Source organism: Cygnus olor, chromosome 14, assembly GCF_009769625.2.
Source record: "Cygnus olor isolate bCygOlo1 chromosome 14, bCygOlo1.pri.v2, whole genome shotgun sequence".
Classification (NCBI taxonomy): domain Eukaryota; kingdom Metazoa; phylum Chordata; class Aves; order Anseriformes; family Anatidae; genus Cygnus; species Cygnus olor.
Window position 1 is genome coordinate 15,479,746 of NC_049182.1, and position 25,337 is coordinate 15,505,082.

The 25,337-nt window shown below is 38.3% G+C and overlaps 1 protein-coding gene across 6 annotated transcripts in view; it reads left to right on the plus strand.

Moving 5' to 3' along the window:
* The window catches only part of SLIT3 (slit guidance ligand 3), a 513,498-nt gene that overhangs the window by 298,709 nt on the left and 189,452 nt on the right, over positions 1 to 25,337 (plus strand). For all 6 annotated transcript variants that reach the window (XM_040573726.1, XM_040573730.1, XM_040573725.1 and 3 more), the window contains 2 exons: positions 10,271 to 10,342; positions 15,512 to 15,675. In XM_040573726.1, coding sequence (XP_040429660.1) covers positions 10,271 to 10,342; positions 15,512 to 15,675 — 236 coding nt within the window. The remainder of the gene's footprint in view (positions 1 to 10,270; positions 10,343 to 15,511; positions 15,676 to 25,337) is intronic.

Here is a 25,337-nt window from a genome sequence, read left to right on the forward strand (position 1 = left end):
TGGGAAAGGCAGGTGTTTTTAAAAATATTGACTATTTTCTTGTGCGATCCACGCAAGCGCTGTCTAATGTATTACTAAAAGAAAACTTGATGTTTAATTCCTGATGGAAAGCAGATCCCTTTCCAGCTTCAGCAAGAAACATGTAATTGTCCTTGTCTAGGAACTATGTGTTGGCTTTTATTTTTTTCAAAATATTTCTTTTTTCTATAAAAGGTAATTTTTCCTGAAAAATGTTCATACATGCCGGTCTAAGTTCACAGAATGTGTATATCACACGTTCCCTATCATTCATGCAGATTTATATTAGACTGTGCATTAACCTTAACTTAGAACATGTATGAATTGCAAGTAGGGGCATCACGTACTGTTAGGATCTGAAATTATTTTGCAACTATTTGTCCGCATCTCTTGTGTTTTGGGGAGGGGTTTTTGGTAACAGAAGTGCAACTTCCCTCTTTACAAGGTTTGCTTCTTTTCTTCCTCTGTCTGCTGTCCAAAGTGGAGATTGCCTTTGCAGATCCTTGCTGTGCCATGCCCTTTGCCACGTTACCAGTGCTATTAAAAATCTCCTCCTGCTGCACTCCCAGTGGGAATCCCAGTGGTATTGGGAACTGAGGGGCAGCCAAGGTGCTGGGCTCCTGAAATTAAGGGGGCTGCTCTGGCAAGGGGAATGATGGGTGTAATTTTGCCTGCAGGATCTGTTAGGTTTGCCATTGGAGGGAAACAGAAACAAGGGGTTCTGGCAGCCCACACTCCACGTATTCCAGTCACCTGCTTTCTAAAAGGCTTCTGTAAAGCCTTTTGCACTGACACCCAGACACTGGCTAAACTGCTGCCGTTTCTGATTATTGTTATGTGTCTGCCTCCCGAGCAGCTGCCATGCTGCACACCTGAGTTTGCCAGCTCGTCCCTCCTTTGGTCCTAGCGGTCACCACGGGACTTGCAGGAATCCGCAGTCCTGCAGGCAGTGTCGCATTGCGGTAGTCGATGAAGTGACACCGGGCTGGCACAGGGTGAGTGCCACTTCATTCAATGTTGTAACATAGCCCCTTTCAATGAATATAGAAGTCCCTTTTTATTTTGTTATTCTTATTTTTTGTCATTTTCTCTACATCTGAAAAGACAGCCAACTTAGGTGCATCACTTGGAATGTGTTTTCGGGTCTGGGTATGCCATAAAGCATGAAAATGATATGTTAATTATAGTAGTTCATAAGGTCTTTATTTAATTTCAGTTAAAACACAGTTTTGAAGAATGATACTGTTCCCTTCCAATTCAAATTTAATAAGTTTATTTAGAATTTATTTTGGTGGAGGTCCTGAAAGGAAACCACAGCACTCAGCTGACTCAATGCTGAAACCTTTTACTTTGGTCTTGGAAATCTGCATCATGAAAGGCACTTCATCTTGAGCAAATGGCAGAAGTTGCTTGCTCCTTTCAAATTAAGGGTTGAACAGTGTTAGTTTGAATTAGACTATGTCTACAAGGCTGCTCTAGCATCAGAAAGGACTAAACAGAAGCAACTGTTCAGGCAGGAAGCTACAAAATCCATTTTATTTTGCTAAAGTGCTGATGCATCAAATTCTGCCTTGTTGATTCTTTTTCATCCTTTCCATAAATACACTCCAGTGGGCTTTCAAACCTCTGTATGCATAGAAAACCCAATCCAGTTTCCATCGATTTTGACACAGAATCTACGAACTATAGTATCTGAGAAGCAGCCAGTTGTGTAGCAGCGAGATCCATATTTACTAAAAGAGATCTCTATATAACCCAAAAAAGTGTATCTATTTAACAAATGAATTATATTAAAGACATATATTTCTAATATTATTTTAAGTATACTAATTCATCACAGAAGGGACTTTCAAATGAATCTGAAAATTCTCAGTTGTAAAATTGAGTTAAAATTGAACACAATTATATTTTTGATCCCTCTGCCTCCACTGAAAATCTGCGCCTAAACAAGCAGACTGCAGGAACTATATTCACTGCCTGTTAAAATCAGCAGCAGTATTTGCACTGACTTCAGTGGTCACTGATCTCGGTATTATGATAGTTGTACTTGTTTCCCATGGTTCTAGGCTGTAACATCAGTTGTGGAAATCAAAACCACCCTGATGCTGTAGAACATTTACTCAGTGTTTGCATAAGTATTTTTTTATTCTCTGAGTCCAAATACTTATAAAAAAAATTGTAGATGTGATTGGGGCGTAGAGCCACAGCAGTCATTCCCAATATGGTGTAGCAAAAAATGTGTAGGCTTTGGGCAAACACTTGAGAAAATGTTTTTGGTTTGAAAATAAGTAAAGGCAGTACTTCTTATGCCATTTTTGACTTTAGAAAAACAGCCCATTTGAGTATCCTTAATTTTAAAATAAAACAGTGGCAGAGGAATTTTGACCCATGTTCTTTTGATTTTGTCTTGATGTTTTTATAACTAAATTTCCATTCAGACCCTATTGAATATGTATTTTCTGCCTAGAATTATAAGATCTTGTAAAAGATTGAAAAGCTGATTGAAATTTCTTTGAAAAGCTTTTTTAACCCTCACCAGGCATGGAAATTAGATGGAAACAGAAGATTCAACTGGTATCTGCATTTTGTACAGCTAATAGAGGTGATTTGATTATTTGGGAAAATGGATTTGTCCTATGTATAGAAAGAGAGACCTCATTAAGGGGAAGTGGGAAGATGTCTCATGTAAGACCATGTGAGTGACAGTTCTTGACTTGACATCTAGCAAAGTCCACAATCAAATGAACAGTGTACAGTTATCCTCTATATAACCTTTGTTATATTTCACTTTAACTTATTGTGGTTTAGCTCAGCTTATTTTACCGTATTCTATTCTATTATTGTATTTTCTACTTTATCTTGTTTTAGCACATTTTATTAATTTCCTTGTTGGTGTAAGCGAGTAAATTCCAGCATAATGATGTGTGCACATGCAACACAAATGCAGAACTTAAAGTAATATGAGAAAGGTTTCAGCATTAGTGACCAGACATCAGTTACGAGAATCCTCAATTTTGCTCCCAGTTGTGTTTGTACAGCAATAGGATCTTTAATTGTACAGACCCAGACGATTTGTTTCTCGCTTCTTTTATCCGTTCACACTGATTCCTGGTCCCAGGCTCCTTACCCAGACAGTTTGCCCACCGGTTGTTCAGCTGCAGCTTCTCCTCTGCTTCTCCTCTCCTTCTCCACTGCTCGTAACCGTGGTTCCTGACATTGCCAGTCGCAGAGACTCCAGCCAAGGCACAGCCAAGTCTCTGGGGACGACAGAGGGACGTTCATTGCTTGGGGTGCAACAGGATTTTTTTTTAAAAAAAAAAAAAGGAAAGAAAAAGAACTTCCTATTACAACAACCCAATTGCCCCAAAGCCTGATGTGTTTAGAAGTAATATCATTCCTTCAAGGGAAAAAAAAAAAATCGATATGCCTCAAACATCTGGCCTTTATAATAAGCTCAAATAGCTAAAATCTGAAAGTTAAATGCAAATTAAAATCAGTCATAGAATGGGAAGAATCAGGGAGTTGTAGCAGTAAATGTTTCTGGCTGTTTTGTCTGTAATTCCGTACTAAGCTTATTTATTTTATTTTTTCATACATTTCTAAAGAGAACATTTTATTTTCTCTGTATCCTCAAGACTCGTCAGATGTCTGACAGCTTCCCAAGCTAATGATGCTAGAGCTTCTCATGTTGCGGTGATGAAAACATTTGTGAGCATATCAGCAAAGACTAATACTAGAACAGAAACCACAAATTGGCAACTAGTTATTTTTATTTATTTCTGTGGATCTTACATGTCACCTGGAGACTATTTAGAAGATTATTTGCCTGGGATAACATTGTGTTTAAAAATAACACTTGCATAGCACCAACTCATTTTAGAGCTGGGTACAAATATTGAGACAAAATCCCAGCTGTTATTGCTTTTGCTGCTAATTTGAGGTGTCAGATCAGAGCTCTACTGCTGTATGTCAGTGAATAAGGCCCCTTGTGAGATCATTATGTTTTCTAACAGTTGAGAGTAATGGATTCATCAGTGCAGCATCAGTTGCTTTCATTACATGCCCGCACAGTAGTTGTGGGCTTTAATTTAAACAGGCCGTGGGGAGATCAGAGGATTGAGTAAAAGAGGGACTCAGGACTCACCAGAATTCAGAGATCTGGTCAGGTTTTGCACCTTGCCTAAAAAGAGCAAATCTTGGATGCCTTGAAAGTCAAGGGTGAGGACAACTGCTCGGTGCTGAGGGATCGAGTGAGTGCCAAAGCCATTTTGCTTTTTCATCAGAGGCCATGTGAAGTAGTAAATATTTAATTTAATGCAAATTCTCTCTGACCTGTGTGAAAAATAGCACTTTACAGCTGTTGAAAATACAGCTCCTTTCTCTCTACAATCTCTAAGTTAAGTACAAACATTAATCAAGTCTTGGTTTTATTACTAAAAATAGCTTTAGAATCAGTCTTTGGAACTGGTACACTGCCCATGATGTTAGTTATATTAGGTGGTGCTTCAGGGCTGGAAGGGGTCTACAGTTGTCATCTCCTGTCCCACCCCTGGCAGGAGCATCTATCTCCATGCCGGTCCAGCTCCACCCCCCCCCCCCCAAGGCTCTGGGCTCTGAGAAGTTGTCCTTTTGTCACAGCCAGGCTGCTGGGCTCCCTTCTAGCTCCACTGGCCATCTGGGGTGAGCTGCTCAGAGGGGATTTTTGCATCAATTCACCCACTTTCAAACAGAAATAACATTCTCAAGAAAACTATTTACATGAGAGGTTTAATTATGCTTGGAGATGCCTTGGTTAAGTCCTAATAAATTTTCCAGTCTCATTTACTGAATGTATAGTTGCACTGGGGATAGGAAGCAGGGAAACCATGGCAGTTAGGGGAGAAGCAGTAATCGGAGATTATAACAGCAATTCACTCTTGGGAATGTTACCAGCCTGCAGATACACCATTTGTAGCTATCCATTGCATGCACATAGATAATAATCTTGCATTACGCCCAATTACATGGTGTTATGGACACACAACACATGGATTACATATACAGCCAATGAGCATACTGTGATAAAGCAGCGGTGTAATTGAAGGAGACAGAAGGAAATGTTAGACTTGTTAGCGCTACCGGCGCTGCAGGGCCTGAGATGGCTGTTCCCAAGCAGCCGCGCTGCTTTGCTTCTCTGCTGCACGCTAAGGCCGTGCATTTCAAAGTCTCACTTTCAAAATACGGGTTTATCACACCATGAGGGAACTCAGCACCTTGTTCTTTCTGCAGCGCGTTGAGAGAGTTTTGAGCAGGAAACAAACAAACAAACAAACAAACAAAAACATAAACGTTGTTAACTTAGAGTGAAGTCCAAAGACACACTGAAGTATGTGCTGCCAAATGAAATGTTTGCAGGATTCCCGATATTAAATGATGTATTTTAGATGCCGCTAAAGAATCTCCAGTTTCTAAGGGTAGAAGACACTCAAAACCAAAAATATATCTGGCTCTTTTTCAGATCTCTTTCCTTTTACTTATCAGTAGTTGACAGTATATAGCACAATGTTAAACTTGTTTGTATGCTTATTTTTTTGTGTACATTCAGATTTTCTTTCTCTGATGGGTATGAATGTGTGTGGGTCTCAATATTTGTGGCTGAAAATTTTGCAAATGCTGCAAAATGTGACGCAAAAGAAGCCTGGTGCATATCAAAAACCTGCATGGCCAGCACAGCAGACCTCTGGTAATGGTGGAAGATGCCTATTAAGGCTTGGACGAAAGTGTTAATCAGAAATTTAATCTACCATATAATTTCTCAATTTAATTAGCTGTTTGTGCTAATCAGCTGCAGAAATGGAATGTGAAAGAAATTCAGTCCCTGTTACAGTCAAAAAATATAGGATGTCTTTAGCTGTGCCCTAAAACGACAGGTTTTCCCCATCTCTTTTAACCTGAATCCATTCAGACTGTAAACAAGAATCATCACTGTAGGTATTGTACTGATGTACAGCTCATGATGTATGTCCATTACAAATATGTCTTCTACTTAGGAAAATGGATATTCATATAGTGGTTTCACCTTTTGCCAGTGATAAAATTTATTTATTTATTTATTTAGTTTGGGATGTAGTAGGTATTTTTACTGTCATCAGTGTTATATACTTAACAAAAACAAACAACCCTCCTACGTGTTTTCCCACATGAAATGTGACTGGAAAACGTTAAGACGGTTGCTAACTTACATTGTACTTACCGAAGTACTAATTGAAGAAATCAAATAGTTAATATTTTAGATAATTCTGTTATGTTGTTTAACTTTTTTCTGACATCATTGCCAGAAGATCCTTTTCTAGTATTTAACTGGAACAGAGCGGGTAGATGTATTGTAATGAAAGTATTATTATTCCAGATGAATAAGTCAGAAGTCATTCTGATATTCATTATATGCTCTTAATTATATCACTAATTTAATTCCAAGTAAGAGAAACAAAATCTCCGTGTACTCTGTAATTTAAAGAATTGAGAGTGTTTAACTATTGATCTGACAGCTTCTTCGAATTACTCCAAGGAACATGAAGGGATGCTTACACTTCCTGAACTTTTTAAATATAGTACTCGTATAATTAGTGGGATTCAAAATTTAAATCCATTCCTTTTTTTTTTTTTCCCCAAAGTATCTTCCATAAAAACTGTGTGATTTCTTCTAGTATTAGGATTACATTTTTTTCTCTAATGTAGACCTGAACACCTGTATTTCTGTTCAAGAGTGTGAAGGAGTAAAAACTAATGCATAAATATTATTTAAAAGCAAAAAAAAAATAAAAAATAAAATAAACCATACACAAGAGTGATTTCTGCAGGTTAATGATTTTAATTTAATTACATTTAGTGTAGAATTAACAACTCTCTCAGTGAACTGCAGTGGTGAATTTGGAGCAAGGCAGAAGAGAACAAATGCAACTGTATGCAGTTAAATTTGCACAACAACTTTGAGGAAGGAGGCAAATAATTGTTTCCAAGTTGTGGCAGGATTGCAGAGTGAACATTTTTTCCTTTACAAAAATCTGATAAGTCGGGGCTATAAATCAGCATTTTTCTTCAAATGGAAGAATGAGGCACCATGCGTGCTTCTAGCCAGTTTGGGCTACTGGCAGAGAAGTAGAGCAGTTCCTCTGGGGTTGTAGGGGTTGTAAATTGAAGTCAGTAGGACCGTGACAGTTCATACTGGTGGAGGATATACCACCTTGAAGGTTGCTGATCCCACGTTATGCTTCTTCCAAGTAGTCCTTTGAGGATCCTTAGGACTCCTGCAGTCTGCTTCTGCTTAGCTTGCAAGATCTTACAAGGATCATGGCCCAAGGTGGGAAGTTTGCTGGCATAAATAATATTGTCTATAACCTCAATTTCCTGATTCAACATTTTGGATGTGAATAGTTTACAGGGAGAGGACTTCTAAATGTAGTGCTTTTTCAAGGGACAGGGCTCTGGAAGAGTTGGAAGGCGTAAGGCTGGGGAGAAAGCAGCAGCAGACAAGTTTCCCCCATACGACATTGAAGGAGTCCGGAGATTCTGCAAGTTTTCTGTTTCTCACAGCTTCCTGATGTTTGTACATCTTTTTCAATGGATTTGAGTCGTAGAGGGATAGAAATGAGAATGGCACTGCAGCTGCCAGGGAGTGACTGGAGCACAATTTATTCTTACTTTCACATGTTAAAAATGCTATTGTGTTGTGTGCCTTCCCCCGTCAGGACTCACACCCTTAAAAATCATTGCTGGGATCGCTTCATGTGCGTAACAGAAAGCTTTGCAAAGTGCTTCTAGGGCGGTCCCCTACCTGAAATGTCACTATTCAAAAACTAAAGATTTCTCCCTGCACTGGAGCTGTGCGTGCTGCACACAGAGCATCCGGGTTAAATTGCTTCAGCTACTATCAGGCTGTATGCAGGCAGCTCACTGCCAATTAGTGCCCTTTGCAGCATTTGGCCTTCTTTGTCCTGCAATAATTGCTGTTATCATAGATGTTTTATTGCCTTCATTATGGTTAACATTTAAATATCGATGAAATAATATATTACTAAGCCACCTGTGTCATAGTTACCTGTTAGAGTTATCCCTGAAATTTTTGTTTAAGTAATATATTAATTCAGCTTGGAAATAGGATTCTTAGAAGGAGGGTTATTTATTTGTTAATGAATTACAGGAAGCTTTTGTTTGCTGGGAGCAAAAGCTAAGCTGCCATCATCTCATATTTTGCAAGTAGAAATACTGTGTGTGATTAGAATAACATTTTGTCTATTAAACAGAAATATTTTAAGAAATGTAAAAATATTTTTAATTCATCAAAACACAGTAAAGGCTGACCTTTCCACATACAGATGAAGAAGTGCACTGGAGGACAGGGATATGTTCTCTACCCTCAGCGCAGAGGGAAGCTTGCTGCCATATCCTGTTCTGCCTGAATCCAACCCGCACCCTTCTGAAATTAATAGAAAGTCTCCTTTGAATTTCTTTGGCTTCCATTGAATCCTGTAGTGCCCTGTGTGACCTATTCAGACATCAGCTATGTGTATGTGATTTAATTTTTGTGAGCTGACTTTACACGCAGCTGCTGTTTATCAGTGTACCTAAAATCTTCTGACCAGGTGCATAGCTCCTATTTATGTAGCAGGTAACTGAGGCAGGGGGTGAATTACATTGGTATGTTTGCCGAAAAAATACTGGTGCAATTAGAAAATCAATTTCTGAGTCCCATTTGAACTTCCAAACATTCATGCATGTGATACAAATAGCAAATAAATATACCTACTGAGCTGTGGGTGTGTTGATGTGTACAGAAACGTGCCCTTATAAGAGGTTTTGTTCACTTTTTAAAATTCCGTTGTACATGGTTGTTTTGGCTGACTGTTGACAGAAGACTTTGGTCTTGCATCATTAAGGTAATCAGGTAGTAGCAAAGGTAGTATGATATAATCTAATTTAACTTTAATCCGCTACTGTTGTAGATGATGGTTTTGCCAAGTGATTTTTAGGCAGAACTGTAAAATGTTTTTAGATTCGTAGATGACCAGAAAGGCTAGTTACCTTCTGTAAAACATTTCAAGTGTTTTCGACTAAATGTCCTTTGAAAATGTGTAACATCAAAACAACTAAATAGTTCAGGGAAGGGTAATGTGCCTTCAGCAGATACTTTCTTCACCTCATACACAGACACGGAAGGACTGTCTTCTACCAAAGTGGTCCTGTAGAGTGCTGTGCCCCTTCTGTAAAGCAGGGTTTGCTCAGTGCAGCGGTGCTATGGGCACCACACATTTTAAATAGGCAGCTGCAGTCAGCAGCAGGAGCTGCCATGCCAGGACAGGGAGGGAGTCCACCATCAGCCCGATCAGTTCTCATGACAAATTGGGCTACTGTATTTACAGATTTGGAGCACTCTGAGCATGGCAATTACGCCCTGTTGGAGTGCTTTCCATTTCCTGTGCCATCTTGATCAACTTTATAGCTCCTAATTTGCTAGAGAGTCATTGATATAATTAGGAGCTACATAAATGGGAGCAGCACACACAGCTGATGATAATCTAGTCAGTTCATTTTTCATAAGAAGCATTAAGAGGAGGGGGGCTACCCCTACCAGCAGCTGAGATCACTTTTTTTTAAGCTCTTTCTCCTTAAGCTCTGCTTTGATAGAGTAGCAGAAATCCTTACATGCCTGGGTCATGACATACTTTATTATGGTCCATCACACTACCCAGATATTTTTTTTCATAAGGAAACCAAAGAAATAGAATACATCCGTCTGTGTGTTTTCAAAAAGTCTGTTTGAGCTGGCTGTGTTAACAAGCCTGTGGGAGTCAACAGCTCTCATGTGGAGTCAGAGAGTACTTTGAGTCCAAAGCTTTCATTTTGTAGCATACAAGTCTAATGTTTCTGCACTCAAGTTGCACCACGTTTTCAAGCAAAGTGGCAGCTTAACCAATAAGTCTGGATCTTTTTTCATAGTGGGTAAAAATTCATTTCTCGCGCTCCTTGGTAGTTGGACATGGTAAACAGTAACTCTCCTCTGTTTTTATGCAGCTATTTGTTATTTGCCCTGAAAATATCTTTCCTGACATGTCACAAATTGTCTTAGATACTGGTCAGCATGTGTTACTGCTGGCAGCCTGGCAGATTTATTATAAGAGTTGAAGCAGCTTGTTTCTGTAAATGTTGTGTTGGTGAAGAAATGTAAATAATTGATTGCTGTTATTCTTTTCTCTCTTTTTTTTTTTCCTAACAGTACTCTCAACAATAACAACATCACCCGCATTCCTGTTACCAGTTTCAATCATATGCCAAAGATCAGGACTCTGTGAGTATTATCTTTGAATATAGTAATAATGGGGGTATGCCAACTCTTTGAATTTTTGTCATCTTGTGATAATCTTATTTCAGTCCCTTCTAGATTTGAGCAATTCAGTGTACTTTTGAGGAGCAAGTTCGCTGAACAAACCTGACCCTGTGAGAGCTGGGGTAGGCCGGGCAGGCTGGGCCATCCCAAGGGGACGCCTCAGTGGGGCAGCCTCAACCACCTCAGGGACAGGGCCGGGCTGAGGCTAGGCCAGGCCAGGCCATCACCCTGTGGCTGGGGACAAGCTCAAACCAGGCCCATGGCTGGGCAGGGTGGGCTGAGGCAAGGGCCCTGGTGCAGCTCCAGGCTGGCCAAAATGGGGCCCTAGGCCGTGGCATGGCTGGGGAGGGCATGAGAGGATCCCCAGTGTGGCCAGGCAGGGCTTTGTGGGCCTCTTAATGCCCTCAGGACCCTGATGGCAAGTTCGCCAATCTACTCAGGGTTAAGTAAGATTTGTTTTTTATCGATATTTTGAATTCACCGGGAAATTAAACTGGATTTTTTTTTCTTTTCCCAAGGGAAAATCTGTAGTGTAAAAATGTGTTCCAAGCTGGAACACCATCAAAACTGTGAAAACTGATCAGAGGGATCAAATTGCTTAATTGTGTTAATATCCTGTGTTTAAATCCTATTTCTTCTTTTCAAATTTAAATAGTAATTTCTGAAACAAGAAAATTTTTGAAAGAACTTGAAAAAAGTTTCTTTTCAGATGCATTCTGAAACAAAATGTCACTGTTTCTGATACTTTTTTTTTGTTTTTAATAAAAACTTCTCTTATATCAAATCAATTTTTCTACAGCTGGACATCATTCCATTGGAAAAGCTCTGATTGGCTTTAATAGAACAAAATACAAAGACCATGAAATTAGACTGTGCATCTGTGGAGTTTAGCCATAGCCTACCAAAAGGATTTTCTTTACATAAAATATTCCCATCATTTCTTTTAGGATATATACAGCTTCAGAACAAGTCATGTGTAAAGAAAGTCTCTGTTTTGTCTTCCAAAATCTGAAACCAACCAAGATATATTTACTCTTACAAGCAAAGAAAGGGAAATAGTAACCAGCCTGCTTTATTTTTTTTTTTCATGCCAAAATATAAAATGAGGCAGGGATACTGCATATGTACATGTAAAATCATATTAGGTAAATTAGCTGAACTGAAGAAAATGCCTCTTACTCATGTCAGTCTATGTAAGATACCACTGATTTATATTTACTTTCTTGATTAAATGGTGACATTCATAAATCTCGATGTAACAAATTAAATGAAAACTAGATGTTTTTCTTTTAAAAGAGAATGGATAATGGAGCTAAAGGTAGGGTTACGGTTCCTGGAGTTTTGCTTTTTCTCATTCAGCCACAGTAGTCCAGAAAATTTGCTTGGCCTCTTCAGATCAATCAGTCATGTCTGTTACCAGAGCTCAATGCGTTCTGCCATTTTCCTTTTAGTTTAATTTCGGAGATGGCTTTGTATATAGCTCCCTAGAGGCTTACACTGACTAATCCCCCTCTGCTGTAATTAAGGGAAGAAAATTTAAAAAATAATAATAAAAAATAAAAATAAAAAATAAAAAGGAAGGAAGTCATAAATAGGATTTATAAAGGGAAGCTTTTATATCGAATTCTGAGAGCCACATTTTATAGGACATGAATGCTGACTGACTCTAAAAGGATTTGCTGAAAATTTAATTTAGGGTCTGTGGCTAAAAGGGCACCTTTACAAACCTGCATCTGTATTCATTCACCTTATGTTCTGTAAAGGTAGTTTCATCAATATTAAGTGGCATGTTTTCGTCTCCAAAGATTCCCAAATAACATGCAGTACCCTCTTTAGCAGTGCAATATAAGGATTAAAAAACCTACATAGGCAGGTGGAAATGCAGTAAAATGTTTTATTATTTCCCTCCTTTCTGTATTTTCTTCCATCTGCTTCAATAGAGGCAGAAAAGTCATCAAAATAGCAATTAATATAAGATAAACAATGGAGTCAAATAGTATTTCCTAATTTCTTCAGCTTCTTCATATTTAAAATTCTTTCTCCCTGAATCATCTTATCATTTCTCACAAATAATAATTTATTAATTATAATTATTAATAAAGCAAGTTTGGATAGCTACATATTAGTACTTCCTGAATATCTTCTGTTCAGAGTTATGCTAATAATGTTTAGATTTAACCATGTTTTGTTGAAATGGATAGTAACACCAGAACAGCTAGCATAGATCTGAGCAGACGTAAAACTGATGAGCTTTTGTTTACCCATGTAAAGTACTTATATGAAGATATTTTTGGGGTGATACTGTAATACTTTCTCTAGTATTCTAGAGAATTCTGTTTCCTCTCTGGGCTTTATTTCACATGTTAACCTGTTACACTTGCATTAATACCCAACCTCAGTGAAAAGTTTTCATGAAAGGAGAAAGCTCTCTGAGGCACAGTGGCTGAATAACATCTACTATTTAATTTATTGGTTGTTGATGCAAATTCAGGTCAAACTGATAATCAGTAACGTTCATTACAGTTTGGTGACTCCACAATTTTCGTTAAAAATGATCATCAGTTTGTCTACCTTCTCAGAAAGCTTCACGTTTAGACGTGCTTTTAGAAGGTCTTGTAGGGAATCCCTAGTCTGAATGTTACTCAAGCAGGGTTGAGTTTTCGCATCTAGCTGAGGCTCAGCACTGTGTGGACAGTGTTTTCCCTCTTTACACACTATCAAGATCCATTAGCGGGACATTTGGGGCTGCCTGTGCTGCAGCTGCCTCTGCTGTGTTGGCTCTGTGGATAAATAGCTTTTTCGTCATGGCTCTCAAAACAATCTGCTTGTTTAAGAAGAACAGAAAAGCAAAAATAAAAAGCACATTCAACTTGAACATGACCTCTTGCGGGTGGAAGTGCTAGTAAGATTTGAAGCACTTTAAGAATTCTTTAAAAGAATCAGCCCTTCTGTGGTAACCTTCTTTATTTAACTGTCTTTTCTGGTGCTGAGTTTCATTGATCTTTTAACCTTGATTGGAAGTGACAGGAATTAGTTTTCATTGATCTGCTTTCCTTTCTTGAAACAGCTTTATTTATGTTAAAACATGTCCCTCATACTTATTTGCTTAATGGTAAGTGTCCTGTTGTCTCTGCACTTGTGAGTGACTGCTGAGATAAGTAATTGCATAATTTATTTTTTTATTATTATTATTTTTATTTAAGGGTAAACTGAAAATATAGTGAATCACTTCAGTGCTTTTCATGCTCATAGAGAGTTGGCGTATCATGCTTTCAAAGTACTGTGAAAAGTGTTTTTGTGGCAGTATTCATTAATATAATTATCAGAAACAAATTCTAGTAAGCTGCCTTGTTAAGCTGGACAGGCTAAATGGTCTCCTCTCTAAAGCAGACTAGAATACCAGCACAAAAAAAATTGAACGAATGAAAAAGTAGGGGTCTGCTGAGGCAGATGAGCTGGCGAAGAGATAACAGTTCACACTACTAAAATGGGAAAAAAACAGAATCTAGTTATATGAATTTAATGAAGGGGGGAAGCCTCACAGAACTGGAAAAATTCCCCTTTTGCAAAATTGCAATTTTATTACTGCTGCCTGCCTATATCCATGCCTGGGATGCAGGGAGCGGCATGGGATGAGCACGGTTTCAGTTCCGGAAGGAAGATGACTCTGAATGTCATTGTTGACTGCTGGGATGGGATGGGATAATAATTTGAGGATTTAAATGAATTGCTTACGAGCAAGTTAGAACAACATCACTGCCTAGATGATCTCTGGCTAGATGATACTTGTCCTTTCTTTGTAAATGTATTTATTTGCTTTCATTTGACACAAAGTGTTCCAGGCAGCTTAATGAGTCATAATAACAAAGCATTTCGCTAGAAATCTAACTTACTGCAGTGTCAATTAAATAGCTTTAGAATCTCTAAAAAGAAAAAAAAAAAAATTAGCCATCCTTCTAAAACAATTACATTTCACAGTGCTCCCAGGAGTCTAGAGCTTTCCATCTCCACAGAATAAGCTCAGTTCTAGATTTGCAGCCTTCTGCGGCAGCTGCCACCCCAGCCACACAAATCTGGGGCCTGTCAGCCTGGACGCCATGGCAACCTGTGCTGAGGCCTTGCCATATGAAGATATCACAGATAGACAGCAAATTTCTTTGGTGGATGGACAAGGCTCAATCCTGTGCACACCAATTGTGTACTGTTTTTAATGTAATGCCTGTAATACGAGTGAATAGTGCTTTGTCTAACCATTTCTGACAGGATTTTCAATCTGTTTTATCATTTCAGCTTTGCTATAACAGTACAAATGCATGACTCATTACAAGCAATGAAATAATTAATGTCCTGGGCTTTTGTTTTGACCTAAAGTTTGGTAGCTATTAAAAATACCAGATTCACTCATGATTTTGCAGATTTTTTTTATTTTTTTTTTTCAAATGTGACAAGGCTTCTGGAAGTCTCCAGTGCCAGGTGTGAGGCTGGGAAGGGAACCGCAGGGCCATGCACATCCGTGTGCCGTGACCCTGTCATGGGCCCCTTCTTCATCAGGAGTTGAAAGTTCCTGTCTGGAACCTGAATACCTGACTTAAATTGCCACACTAGAAGGGGCATCGGTGAATTTCTACAGGCAACACAAGATCATGCAATGTCACAATAGCCTCTGGGGACTTTTTGGTTTGTTTTTGATTAATTATTATTTCTTATTTATTTTAAAAGGAGGGAGAAGACAGAAGAATTACCTATCATCCTGTTTTTCAGCCTGGCCTTCTTGTTTATTCAAGTCATCCTTTTAATTCACCCAGATCTATCTCATTCATGCAGTTATTTCAGATACGAAATCACAGGCAAAGTGATTACTTCTAAGCTTACTAAACTCAGTTTGTTCTTTTCTCCAGAATGGTCATGATTATATGATTATAAAAAATAGTTCCAATTTTTATGTGGGCATTTTCTTTTATATTACATGGCAAAGTCGACATTGGACACCTGACTGAGCTGGAACCAGTAACCTGCAATGATCTTTCTTACACTGTAGAGAAGAGCAGACAGATTTCTACTTGTTTCTTGTGTTTTGTGCCTTCTGTTAAAGCACTGCTGGTAACTTTGGGGTGCTTCCCTCTGTTGCAGGCGGCTCCATTCCAACTTCCTGCACTGCGATTGCCACCTGGCTTGGCTGTCCGACTGGCTGCGGCAGCGGCGCACCATCGGGCAGTTCACATTCTGCTTGGCACCTGTCAACCTGCGGGGTTTTCTTGTGGCGGAGGTTCAGAAAAAGGAATTTGTCTGCTCTGGTAATGATACCAATTATTCATTTATCTATCAGCTGATGCTTTTATATTCATATTCACATAAAAACAGTGAATGGAAAATTATTATGTTGCATTTGAATGCCATTCTGTAGTAATGCTGTTTTGTTTTTATCATAGCTAAACTGTATGATAATAGATCAAGTTGTTATTTTTTTCAGCTTTATGTGAATTATTGGTATCCAGTTAATAATTCATTTCTCAAATTATTTTTTACTTCTGTATTGGCAATAATATCAACATAAGAAATCAGTTAAGTGGAGATAATTTGGTATTTCTCAAGGGAAGAGCTCTACGGCTGAATCAAAAAGGAAAGGAAATAGAAAATTCTAATCTGAGTCTGTTGATGTATGATTGCATTGTGGAGTAGCAGGGGCAGATTTTATACCAGGGGCTGAAGGAGGGTTCTTCAGCAACCAAAGCATTTCACTGTCCTACAAGTTTCCTTGTAGATAAACGAGGCTTGAGGATACATGGCCAACTCACAAACCATGTGTCTATATATTGGGCATATTCATCAAGTCTCCGGATCTGCACTTGGCTTTTGTGATAGAAATGCATTTTCTTAAATAAGGACAAGAAAATATAAAACTGGAAAAAGAAATACTGAAATTTGGCTGAAAGGAAGAGATCTGGCAGAGGAAAGGCATGGCAGTATATATGCTGCGACAAAGAAGGGAAGATATTGGACACAAGCTTAGAGACAGTTTTGCAGGCAAAAGGGTAAAATTTGCAGGCCTACAGCCTGTGAGTGAGATAGAGACATTACAAGATGCACAGAAGCATACACCATTTGTATGCTATCCAGAGCTACTGGTGGTGACAGCAGTCAGGCTAGCCAAGCACTTTGTGGGCTTAAGAGATAAGCCTAATGCACAAAAGCAGTATGAAATAGGGAAGAAAGAGATACAGTTATGGTCACTTCTGTCACTAAAAATTACAACTGCAAACACTGACCTGGATCAAACAGAAGATGAGCATGGAGGTTTACCACATGAACACTCAGCAGCTGTATTGGTGCCAAGCCTGTGTAAGCGTCTGTAGAGGATAGGTACCTCCTAAGGTATATTTTAAAATAATTCCCTATAGATTAGTCAATCAAAATAAATAAAAGCAACTTAGCAAGTTGTAAGCCTTGGCATAATAAGCCTGAAAACCCCTCGGCTCATCTTAGATACTTGAGTTAAAGACAAAAAAATTTAGTTTGTAGGGAAGTTTTTTTGTACTTAAATGTACTATACCTGACATTAAAGAACCTACAAAAATATATACTGACTGACTTGACTTACCAATTTTTTAGGTATATCTGTAAACATGTAACTCTTTCAAAAGTTAATAAATATAAGAACTATGTGACAGGTTTCTTAATTTGTTTTGCTCTTGTATGCTTGTTTTTGTTTACTTGTCTGTCGCCATCTAAGTGTCTGCTCCCTGAAGCAGTATCCTCTTGATGCATAGGTTGGCTGTCTTTTGTGAATAGTTTCACTTATGTGTGACAAAGAAAGAGAGAATTGGTGGCACTTTGAGAAGTGTTTGATCTCAAGCTTAATTATATCATAGATGCTAAATTAATGTCCAGCCCTGGACATTTGCAGGAAGTGTTATGGGCATGTGGAAAATCAAGTTGTGCACCAGTGATTTTTGTGGCATGATTTTCAAGAGTGCTGAGCAACTTCTGTGTATTTGTGGACATTTGAAGATGCCCAGAATATCTGAAAAATATATTAAAAACCAAAACCAACCAACCAAACAAAAAAAAAAACACATTGAGAGCTGAACTAAAAGAAAAGTTTAGAAAGTTAGCAATCTGGGGAGAGGAAGGATAAAAATAAATGGATAAATGAATTGAGCTATTAGTAGAATCTCATTTTACCAAAGAGGTAACCACAGCATGTCTGTCTTACGAAATGAAGTTTCAGATGGGGCATGCGTTCAGTTATTTGGATTTATGATATAGTGATCTGAAAGAAAAAAAGTGGTTTAAATCAGGAGGAGATAATAACTGCTGAATGAGAAATTTAACATGGACAGAACTGATCTAAATGGACTTTTCTATGCAGACTATGACTTCCAAAAGAGAAGAGGTTGTTTAACAGTTGCCTGTTCAACCAGGAATGTAAAAAAGAACTCTCAAAATTGCCCTGCTTTTTTATTAAAACATAAATTAATAAAAATTAAAAGAAAGAAGCTTCCAGTGAGACAGTTCATCAGCTGTATCCCTTAGCCTTCATCTGGGAAATTACATATACTGAAAAAGCAATGCATTTGAAGAGCTCATTTCAGTGTAGGATTTAGGAGGGAACTCAGCTTAGTAACTGCTACTTGCACAAAATCCTACATGGATAACCAGTTTAAAGAGGATATAAATCTTTCCTGCTCCTTATTATGGGTCTTATTCCTGATTTTACAGCTTAATTTGTTCGTGTTTGATTATGAAGTCAGACTAGGACAGGAGGTGAATGGTGAACTGAACTTGTCCTTTGCAAAGGATTTTTATACAATTTAAGATTATATGAATCACCATAACTAGCCTCAAGCTGGCAGTGAAAGCTTCTTTGCATCATACTTATGAAGTGCTGAAATACAGTGTAGTGAACTACTCTGTTTTAGTACAGGCTCTGCATTTCAAGTGCCTGTATTTTTTATGGCAGTGGAAATATCATCACAGCAAAAGAAAAATCTCAATTTTTCCTCCATTGTAAAATGGGGTTCATCAGAGTATTCCAGTTCAAAGCTTGTACTGTTGCAAACTTCAAAGAAGAAAGAGGAGAATGAAATAATGTAGGGAAGGAAATTATATATATATATATATATATATATATATATATATATACACACACACACACATATATATATATAAAGGATATATATATATCCTTTAAAAGCTGATTTGTGATTGTTCTTTGAACACTATGTAAAAATACTTTTTTTATATACCTTTACAACAAATGTTGCTTCAAAAAAAAAAAGTTTGAATGCTACATACCAAAGAATAATTTAAGTTGGAAAAGAAAATGTGAAACACTGATAGAGTTGTGCTACAACTAGAAACCAAGTTTTTTGATTCCTTCTGGACACAATGCTACTGGTCCTGTATGGAGATATTTATAAGCACTAGGTGAGAGAGAACATTGCTGAAATCAGGGTTATGTGCCAATACACTGTGTGAATTCAAAGTCTTATCTTTTCTTTTATTTTTTTTTCAAATAATATTCTTCAGCTTCTGCACATAAATTATAGAAATGTTAATTCAAATGGCACTTGTAGGCAAATTGTGAGCAGTGGAAAAGCTATTCCTTTGGTCATGCCCGTGAGCATTTGGCTCAGAACTGTAGGTAAATGCGTAGGATTAAATAGTGTGCAGTTGCCTGGAGAAAGGTTTGCAAATATGGCTAATTGGATTTGTGTTGCATAGGAGGCAGGGAAAAGGTCATTAACAGAACTGAGTAGGGTTGGGACTGGGTGGCCCCTCACCACTGGAGAGAGCACTGGGTGCTTCTGGCAGTGCCAAAGCCGCTGGCTGGCTTTTTCAGCAAGCTGCCCCTCCTCATAGGAGTCTCTGTCCTCCAGAGCCACCCCAGACTGAGCAGCCTTCCTGGGCCTTTGCCTTAAAGCCATCTGCTCCCAAAGAAATCTCCACACATATGCTTCCCCCCGTGCAGGTGGTTATTGAACTCTGGGAAGTGTTGGTGAGCCAGTCTCCTACAAGTGGCAATTTGTGATGCATGTGGCACCATATGATGAATGCCCCAGCTGATGAGCTGCAGATAGCATGGTATATTTCTGTTCTCTTTCGCTGCCCTAACATTGCAATTGCATCATTGCTGTTGCAACAAAAAGGGTATGCTAGGCAAAGATTGATGCCAGTCAGAATACTTACTGCATTGTGATGCCTGAGAACTGTTTGCTTTTATATTCCCTTAATTAGCAGAGAAGCATCTGAGCATGCTGGCTTATTCTTAGTACCTCTTAGAGCCTTCCAGTTTTTTGCTCAGATGAAAACCATGGTTCCTTACCATGTTCAGATGTTTCACTGCTGAACTGGCCTCTCTGTCTATTTGTTCTATTCTGCTTCCTCTCTCCCAGCCCCCTTAGGATAGTCATTTTATTTCACTTTCCTCTCTCATGAGTTTGGCACAATCAAGGAGCCAAGCAAATTATGGCTCCCTGATTTTTCTTTCACCTGCTCTTTACTTATTGATGTTGAAATTAATCTACATATTGATCAGTTATGTCAAGTGATGAAGTGTTTTCTCACTTGCATTTGTGCATCTGTAAAGCTTTGCAAACTGAAGTGGTGGGTTCATGAAGTTACAACATCAGCAGCACCTTGATCTTTTCAGTGCTCTGTGCAGGACCAACTGATTGACCCATCTGTATTTTCTTACAGTGTTCAATCACTTTGGTTTTCTTGAGTATATGCATGAGAAAATAAATATGCACCCGAACTGCATATCCAAGAATAAAGCAGATGTGTTCAAAAAGCATTATAACTCACCCTGTAGATGGGTAGCATGTTTCAACCACTGCTCTCCTCGGCTAGATGCGTCCAGAGTAGCTCATTTGAATGGAGTCAGTACTCAACTGGTTGCTTGCAGGAGGGATTATCTGGTAGATAAGCAGGAAGATTGTGGGTTGATTCGGTGGCTGTTGGGAAGCTGATTTTCCCACCATACTGTTACTGCCAGTTCTGAGGCAGTGTGTTGGTGTTGGTGTTGGTGTCGGCCCTGAAAGAGCATGTTGGTACAGATTTGTTTTACTTCTGCCAGTACCTTGAGGTATTTTACAGTGGGCAGCATTTACAATGAAGACTGGATAAGATTTCTTAGAACAGACCAGAAATGTTTATTTCCAACAATTAATGAATTCATGCTTTTCTGGTATAGAAATCACCAGGTTATCATCAGGTTCTAAAATTTTGAAATTAATGGGGAAGTGATTTGTCCTATATATCTTGCAGTATGGAATTTAGCAAAAAATTATGTTTAAAATATATAATTTCAAGTATTTTTCTAATATAGTTTTCTTTATTAATGAAGCAAACATTGCAGAGAAGGAAATTGAATCCGTACACCATTCTCTTTTTCATTGTAAATCATTTTATGTGGTTCTTGAACCTTAGTTCCCATTCAGAGAATCTAAAATAACCTGACGAAAATCAAGATTCTTAATTCTGAATTAAATCAGTTCAAGTTCATTAAGAATTACAGTCTGAAGCTGGTGCAAGAGAGAAATAATTACCAGAGCCAAGTGTATGGTGATTTCTGATACTGAATTTAAGAAAATCCTGGATTGATTGAAATCTCAGTTGAAGATCTGGTGTTTCTGATTCGTACAGTGGAACTGCAGCTGAGGTATAAAAAAGAGGAAAATATGTTAGCTTCCTGCTGCTTAATGCAGACTGGAAGCTGTAATGAGGAAGCAGATTTATTTGTTTAGGTGAGGTCAAAAAGTCTTAAAATATAGCTGTTACTCTCTGGCCCGAACAACAGAACCCAGTAGCTTGTCTTGCTCCGGTTTTCTCTTAATAACTTCATAGCAGATTGTTGAGGAGAAAACCAACAATGAGCAACTAATAAAGTAGCACTCCTCAAGCTTAGTATCTTAATGAGAACATTCAGAAAATGCCAAAGGAAAAGTGTGTGGAGAGGGGAACTCCCCTCCATCTGTTCCTATTTAAAAGACTGTGCATTGGTGTATCTGCATAATTGGCAGCGGGTCTGCTCCTTTCAACATGGGACACAGAGGCACTGCTGGCTGGTGTGCCTCTGGAAGACTGGTGCTCTCTGGAAACTAAAAAGGGGGGAGGAATACTTCCTAATGATGCAGATTTTGCAAGTGCTGGCCAGAGGTGATTGCCCCGGAGGGAACCGGGTGGTTTCTCTCCGTGCAGCCTGCCTCAGCTCATGCAGAGACGGGCTGCTAATGGCCCTTAGTCGTGGTGGTCACAGGAGGCTGGATAAGCAAAGTGGGAAGAGGAGGCCTTTTCTCTCTGTGTGCGCGAACGGTCACCTTTGCCGTGTGGGACATCCTCATTGTACAGTTTATTTTATTGCTTTTAGAAACGAGCTTAAGCATTTTGTCTAGCTTTGACCTCATTCCCAAAGAGTGACCCATGAGTCATAATAGGCAACTGACATCTTTTTTCTCGCTCTTTTTCATGCTTTTTGTGGCCATCAGAAGATCCAATAAGGGCTTTTATAGTGCAGTCTATGCAGGACTTTCAGTATTGTTTGACTTTTAAAGACTTCGGGGGGGGGGGGGGGGGGGGGGGGGAAGTGCTTTGAATCTGTTCATAGAACCTTTTTGTGGAACTCTGACAGAATTTTTATCTGCTCTTATAATTTTGTACCACAAACTAACATTGAGACCTAATCTAAGGAAACATTTCAATACTGTGCATTTGTTACTTGCTCCTGAAATGAAGTATTCTAGGGGTTTTGCTGATATACTCATTGCTATTTACCTGAATTTGATGTCTTGTTTCTATTAAGTTTCTTATTACCGATTTAAATTTACTGTAGCATTAGCAGTTAAATGGTCTTGTACTTTAGAAATCTACTTGGATTGTTTCATATGCAAGATGCTACATATGGTATTATTTACTTGGGGGACCATCCTGCAAATCTAAGGGTTAAAAAAACATTTATTCACGCACTTAAAATTGCTTTGAAGAGCCAAGCTGAAAATTGGCTTTATGTTTACATTAAATTTAGTTTTACTGCCACACAATTGTGTGTCCATCTTGTAAGTATGATGACCTTTGATCTGGAATTCTCTTTCCCCAGAGCAGTACGTGTAGTTCTTAGATACTTGTTTAAAGATAGCAGATTTGGGTATAGTTACTCATTCATTTGGCTTTTGCACTGTTGCTCTAAAAATAAAAACGTGAATGTTAATGTCCAAAACCAGTGGCTTGATTTATTACCAGTGTGATAATAGTATTTTGCTATACAGTGGAAATGCATCATGTGCTGAGCGATGTACCCACGGATGGGTACCGCTGGACTGCTCAGATGTCATTTTTAGGAGCAGTGTCACATTCAGCCTGATGTCCCCAGTGTAGCTGTGTCAGTCTGTCATGCTCGTGATGAAAGTGAATCCCATCTTTCTCCTGTTCCTGAAGAGAACAGTTTTAGTGTGGAGGCAGGGAAAGTGCAGTATTACCTGTGGCAGGACACTGGGGCCCAGGAAGCAAAGACAAATACATGATCAAACAAAATCAAGTCTTGTTTTAAACTCCTTTTCAAATACCAGCAAATCAAGCCACAGGGCCTCAAAATGCAGTCTTAAACTCTTCCTATCCCCTCAATAACTTTGTCAAACTTCATCACGAAGTAGTTCAGGTTCTCTAATGCTGATAACCTATCAGCATTTGAAGGCTATTCAAGAACAGTATTCCCTTTATAGACTTACATTTGATCATGACCATTATTTATCATTTGACCTTGCTATTATCCTTTTGCTTAAATAATTTCTCGTCCTCTTCCTTTTTATGCCTGAATATATTTATAAGGTCACTGTATCATTTCCGGACCTATTTTTAAAAGTCACTTTGTATGCACCTTCCAGACTGCTGACACAAGTTGTGGAATTCGTTTAAATGAGATTACTGTGCATGTATGCCTTTTGGACTGCAGAAGCACTACATCTTTTAAGACTTTGTAGTACCAGTATTTCTTTTGCCTTTAGTTTACTTTGGAAGACCAAATAGTATGTATATAAACCCAGAGAGCCAAATACATGCTAGCAGCTTTCTTCAGGGTGCAAGAGTCAGAAAGTTGAGTAATGGCTGCTTTTAGGAAAAAATACCTGCGTTACCTGACTGGAGAAGGATATTCAAAGAAAGGCTCAGAGGGGCTCAGTGCATAGGAGACATTTAGGACTTCAACTTTTGAGTCTCCCCTGTAGAAAACTTAAACAGAATAAACTTTCCTGGGAAAAAAATAACTTTTGTCGTAGTTAGGAAATTACTTAAGTTGTCTCACAGATTCTGTTGCAGTTTTATTAATTCTTCAGAAGAACAAATCCCATTTTAGACCTCAGTTGTTACAGGTCAGGCTACTTCTTTGTCCTACATTTTTCCATTTCATTTAGAAATAATTGATGCAATCCTGGGGCCATCAATGTTAATGAAATAATTGCAAATATTAGTGGTGTGGGGTAAGATAATATGATGTAAGGTCTGATTTTCAGTGGTGTTAATTTACCAATGCATCTTGAAACATGCAAAATAGGTTTGGTTGTGAGTTTTTTTGGTAGAATAAAATAGACTTCATTCATTACACTAGGCCTTCCTTTTGCAACAGTTGGATATTTTCTTTTGTATTCTTCAGTATTTGTAAACCAATTGGCGTTAACTGCGCCTACAGAACAGTTGCTGTTTATGTGCTATGAATTTTTAACAGATAAATTTACTCTTTGGGAATGTTCAGCAAAACAGTGAACTTGAATCAGATGATGAATATTCATGACAAGTGCATTTTTGCATACCATGAACTTGACAGTATTAACATCGTCAATCAGGGGCCTAAGTCACTAATCATAAATACTTAACGCTATGCTCAGTGAAAAGCTGTTGAACAACCACGGATGGAAATAGCTGCATAAACCATTTGCTGCACATTCCTGTAGAATAAACACATTTGTACATTTATTTTTTTCTCTGTTATTGGAGTATTTGCGATGAAGCAATACTATGAATGTTAAATTTACAGATAGTTAGTTGTGATTGACTTCACAATATCTCTCTGCAGGACATTAAATTGTATTTTAATGCTGGGATGCAAGTACTATTCAGGAGCAATATATCTGTTTTAGGTATCTTTTTAAGGTTGTATTACTAGAGTCTAGTAAAAGCTCATGTAGTAGTAATTGATTTCAAATGTCCCAGCATTGTAAGAAGTTTCAGTGGGTTATTTAATTAAACCACAAAAGGTCATAATATATCCATGGAGCTGCAGTACTTGTACTGTTTTGTTTATTGATCAATAATTTCATGTCTGCCATACTTAAAAGGATTTAAAGTCACCACAGACTTCTAACCAGTAAATCCTATCAGACCTATCAGCCTATTTTTCTTGAAATCCATCAATACTTTTTTACAAATAACTAGCATTTTTCAAATAGAAGGGAAGTGCTGCAAAGGCAATTGGATAGGTGTGGAGGTAATGAAGCACACTACTTAGTGTGCCATAATTGGGTGTCAGTGCAAATGAGATTATCTAGTTTATTTAGTCATCACAAAATTTATTTTAAATGGTTGTGACATTTAAAGTTGCTTTATTTATGCTCCATAACCATTCTATTCTAATTGTAATATCAATCTATTTTCTGCTCTTAAAAGGCTAGAGGCCAATGAGATGCTTACTTGAAAAGAGCACTTAATTCCTCTGTAAACTGCTGGGTTCTAAGTGTCTCCCCCATCCCTCTCTCCCCCTAACCCACAGTCTGAAACTGTAATGTAAAATGGTGCAGGCTAATGGCATGCCAGATATTAACTACCATAATCATTGAAGCTGTCATTCCATTACATCAGGCTCAAAGAACATAGTAATTTTTTTTAATGGGGATCTTATCCTAGCTTCCACATTCTGTTAGTGTTTTTTTTCTTTTAACAAAAGGTGTAATTGAGTTGGTGATTGTTA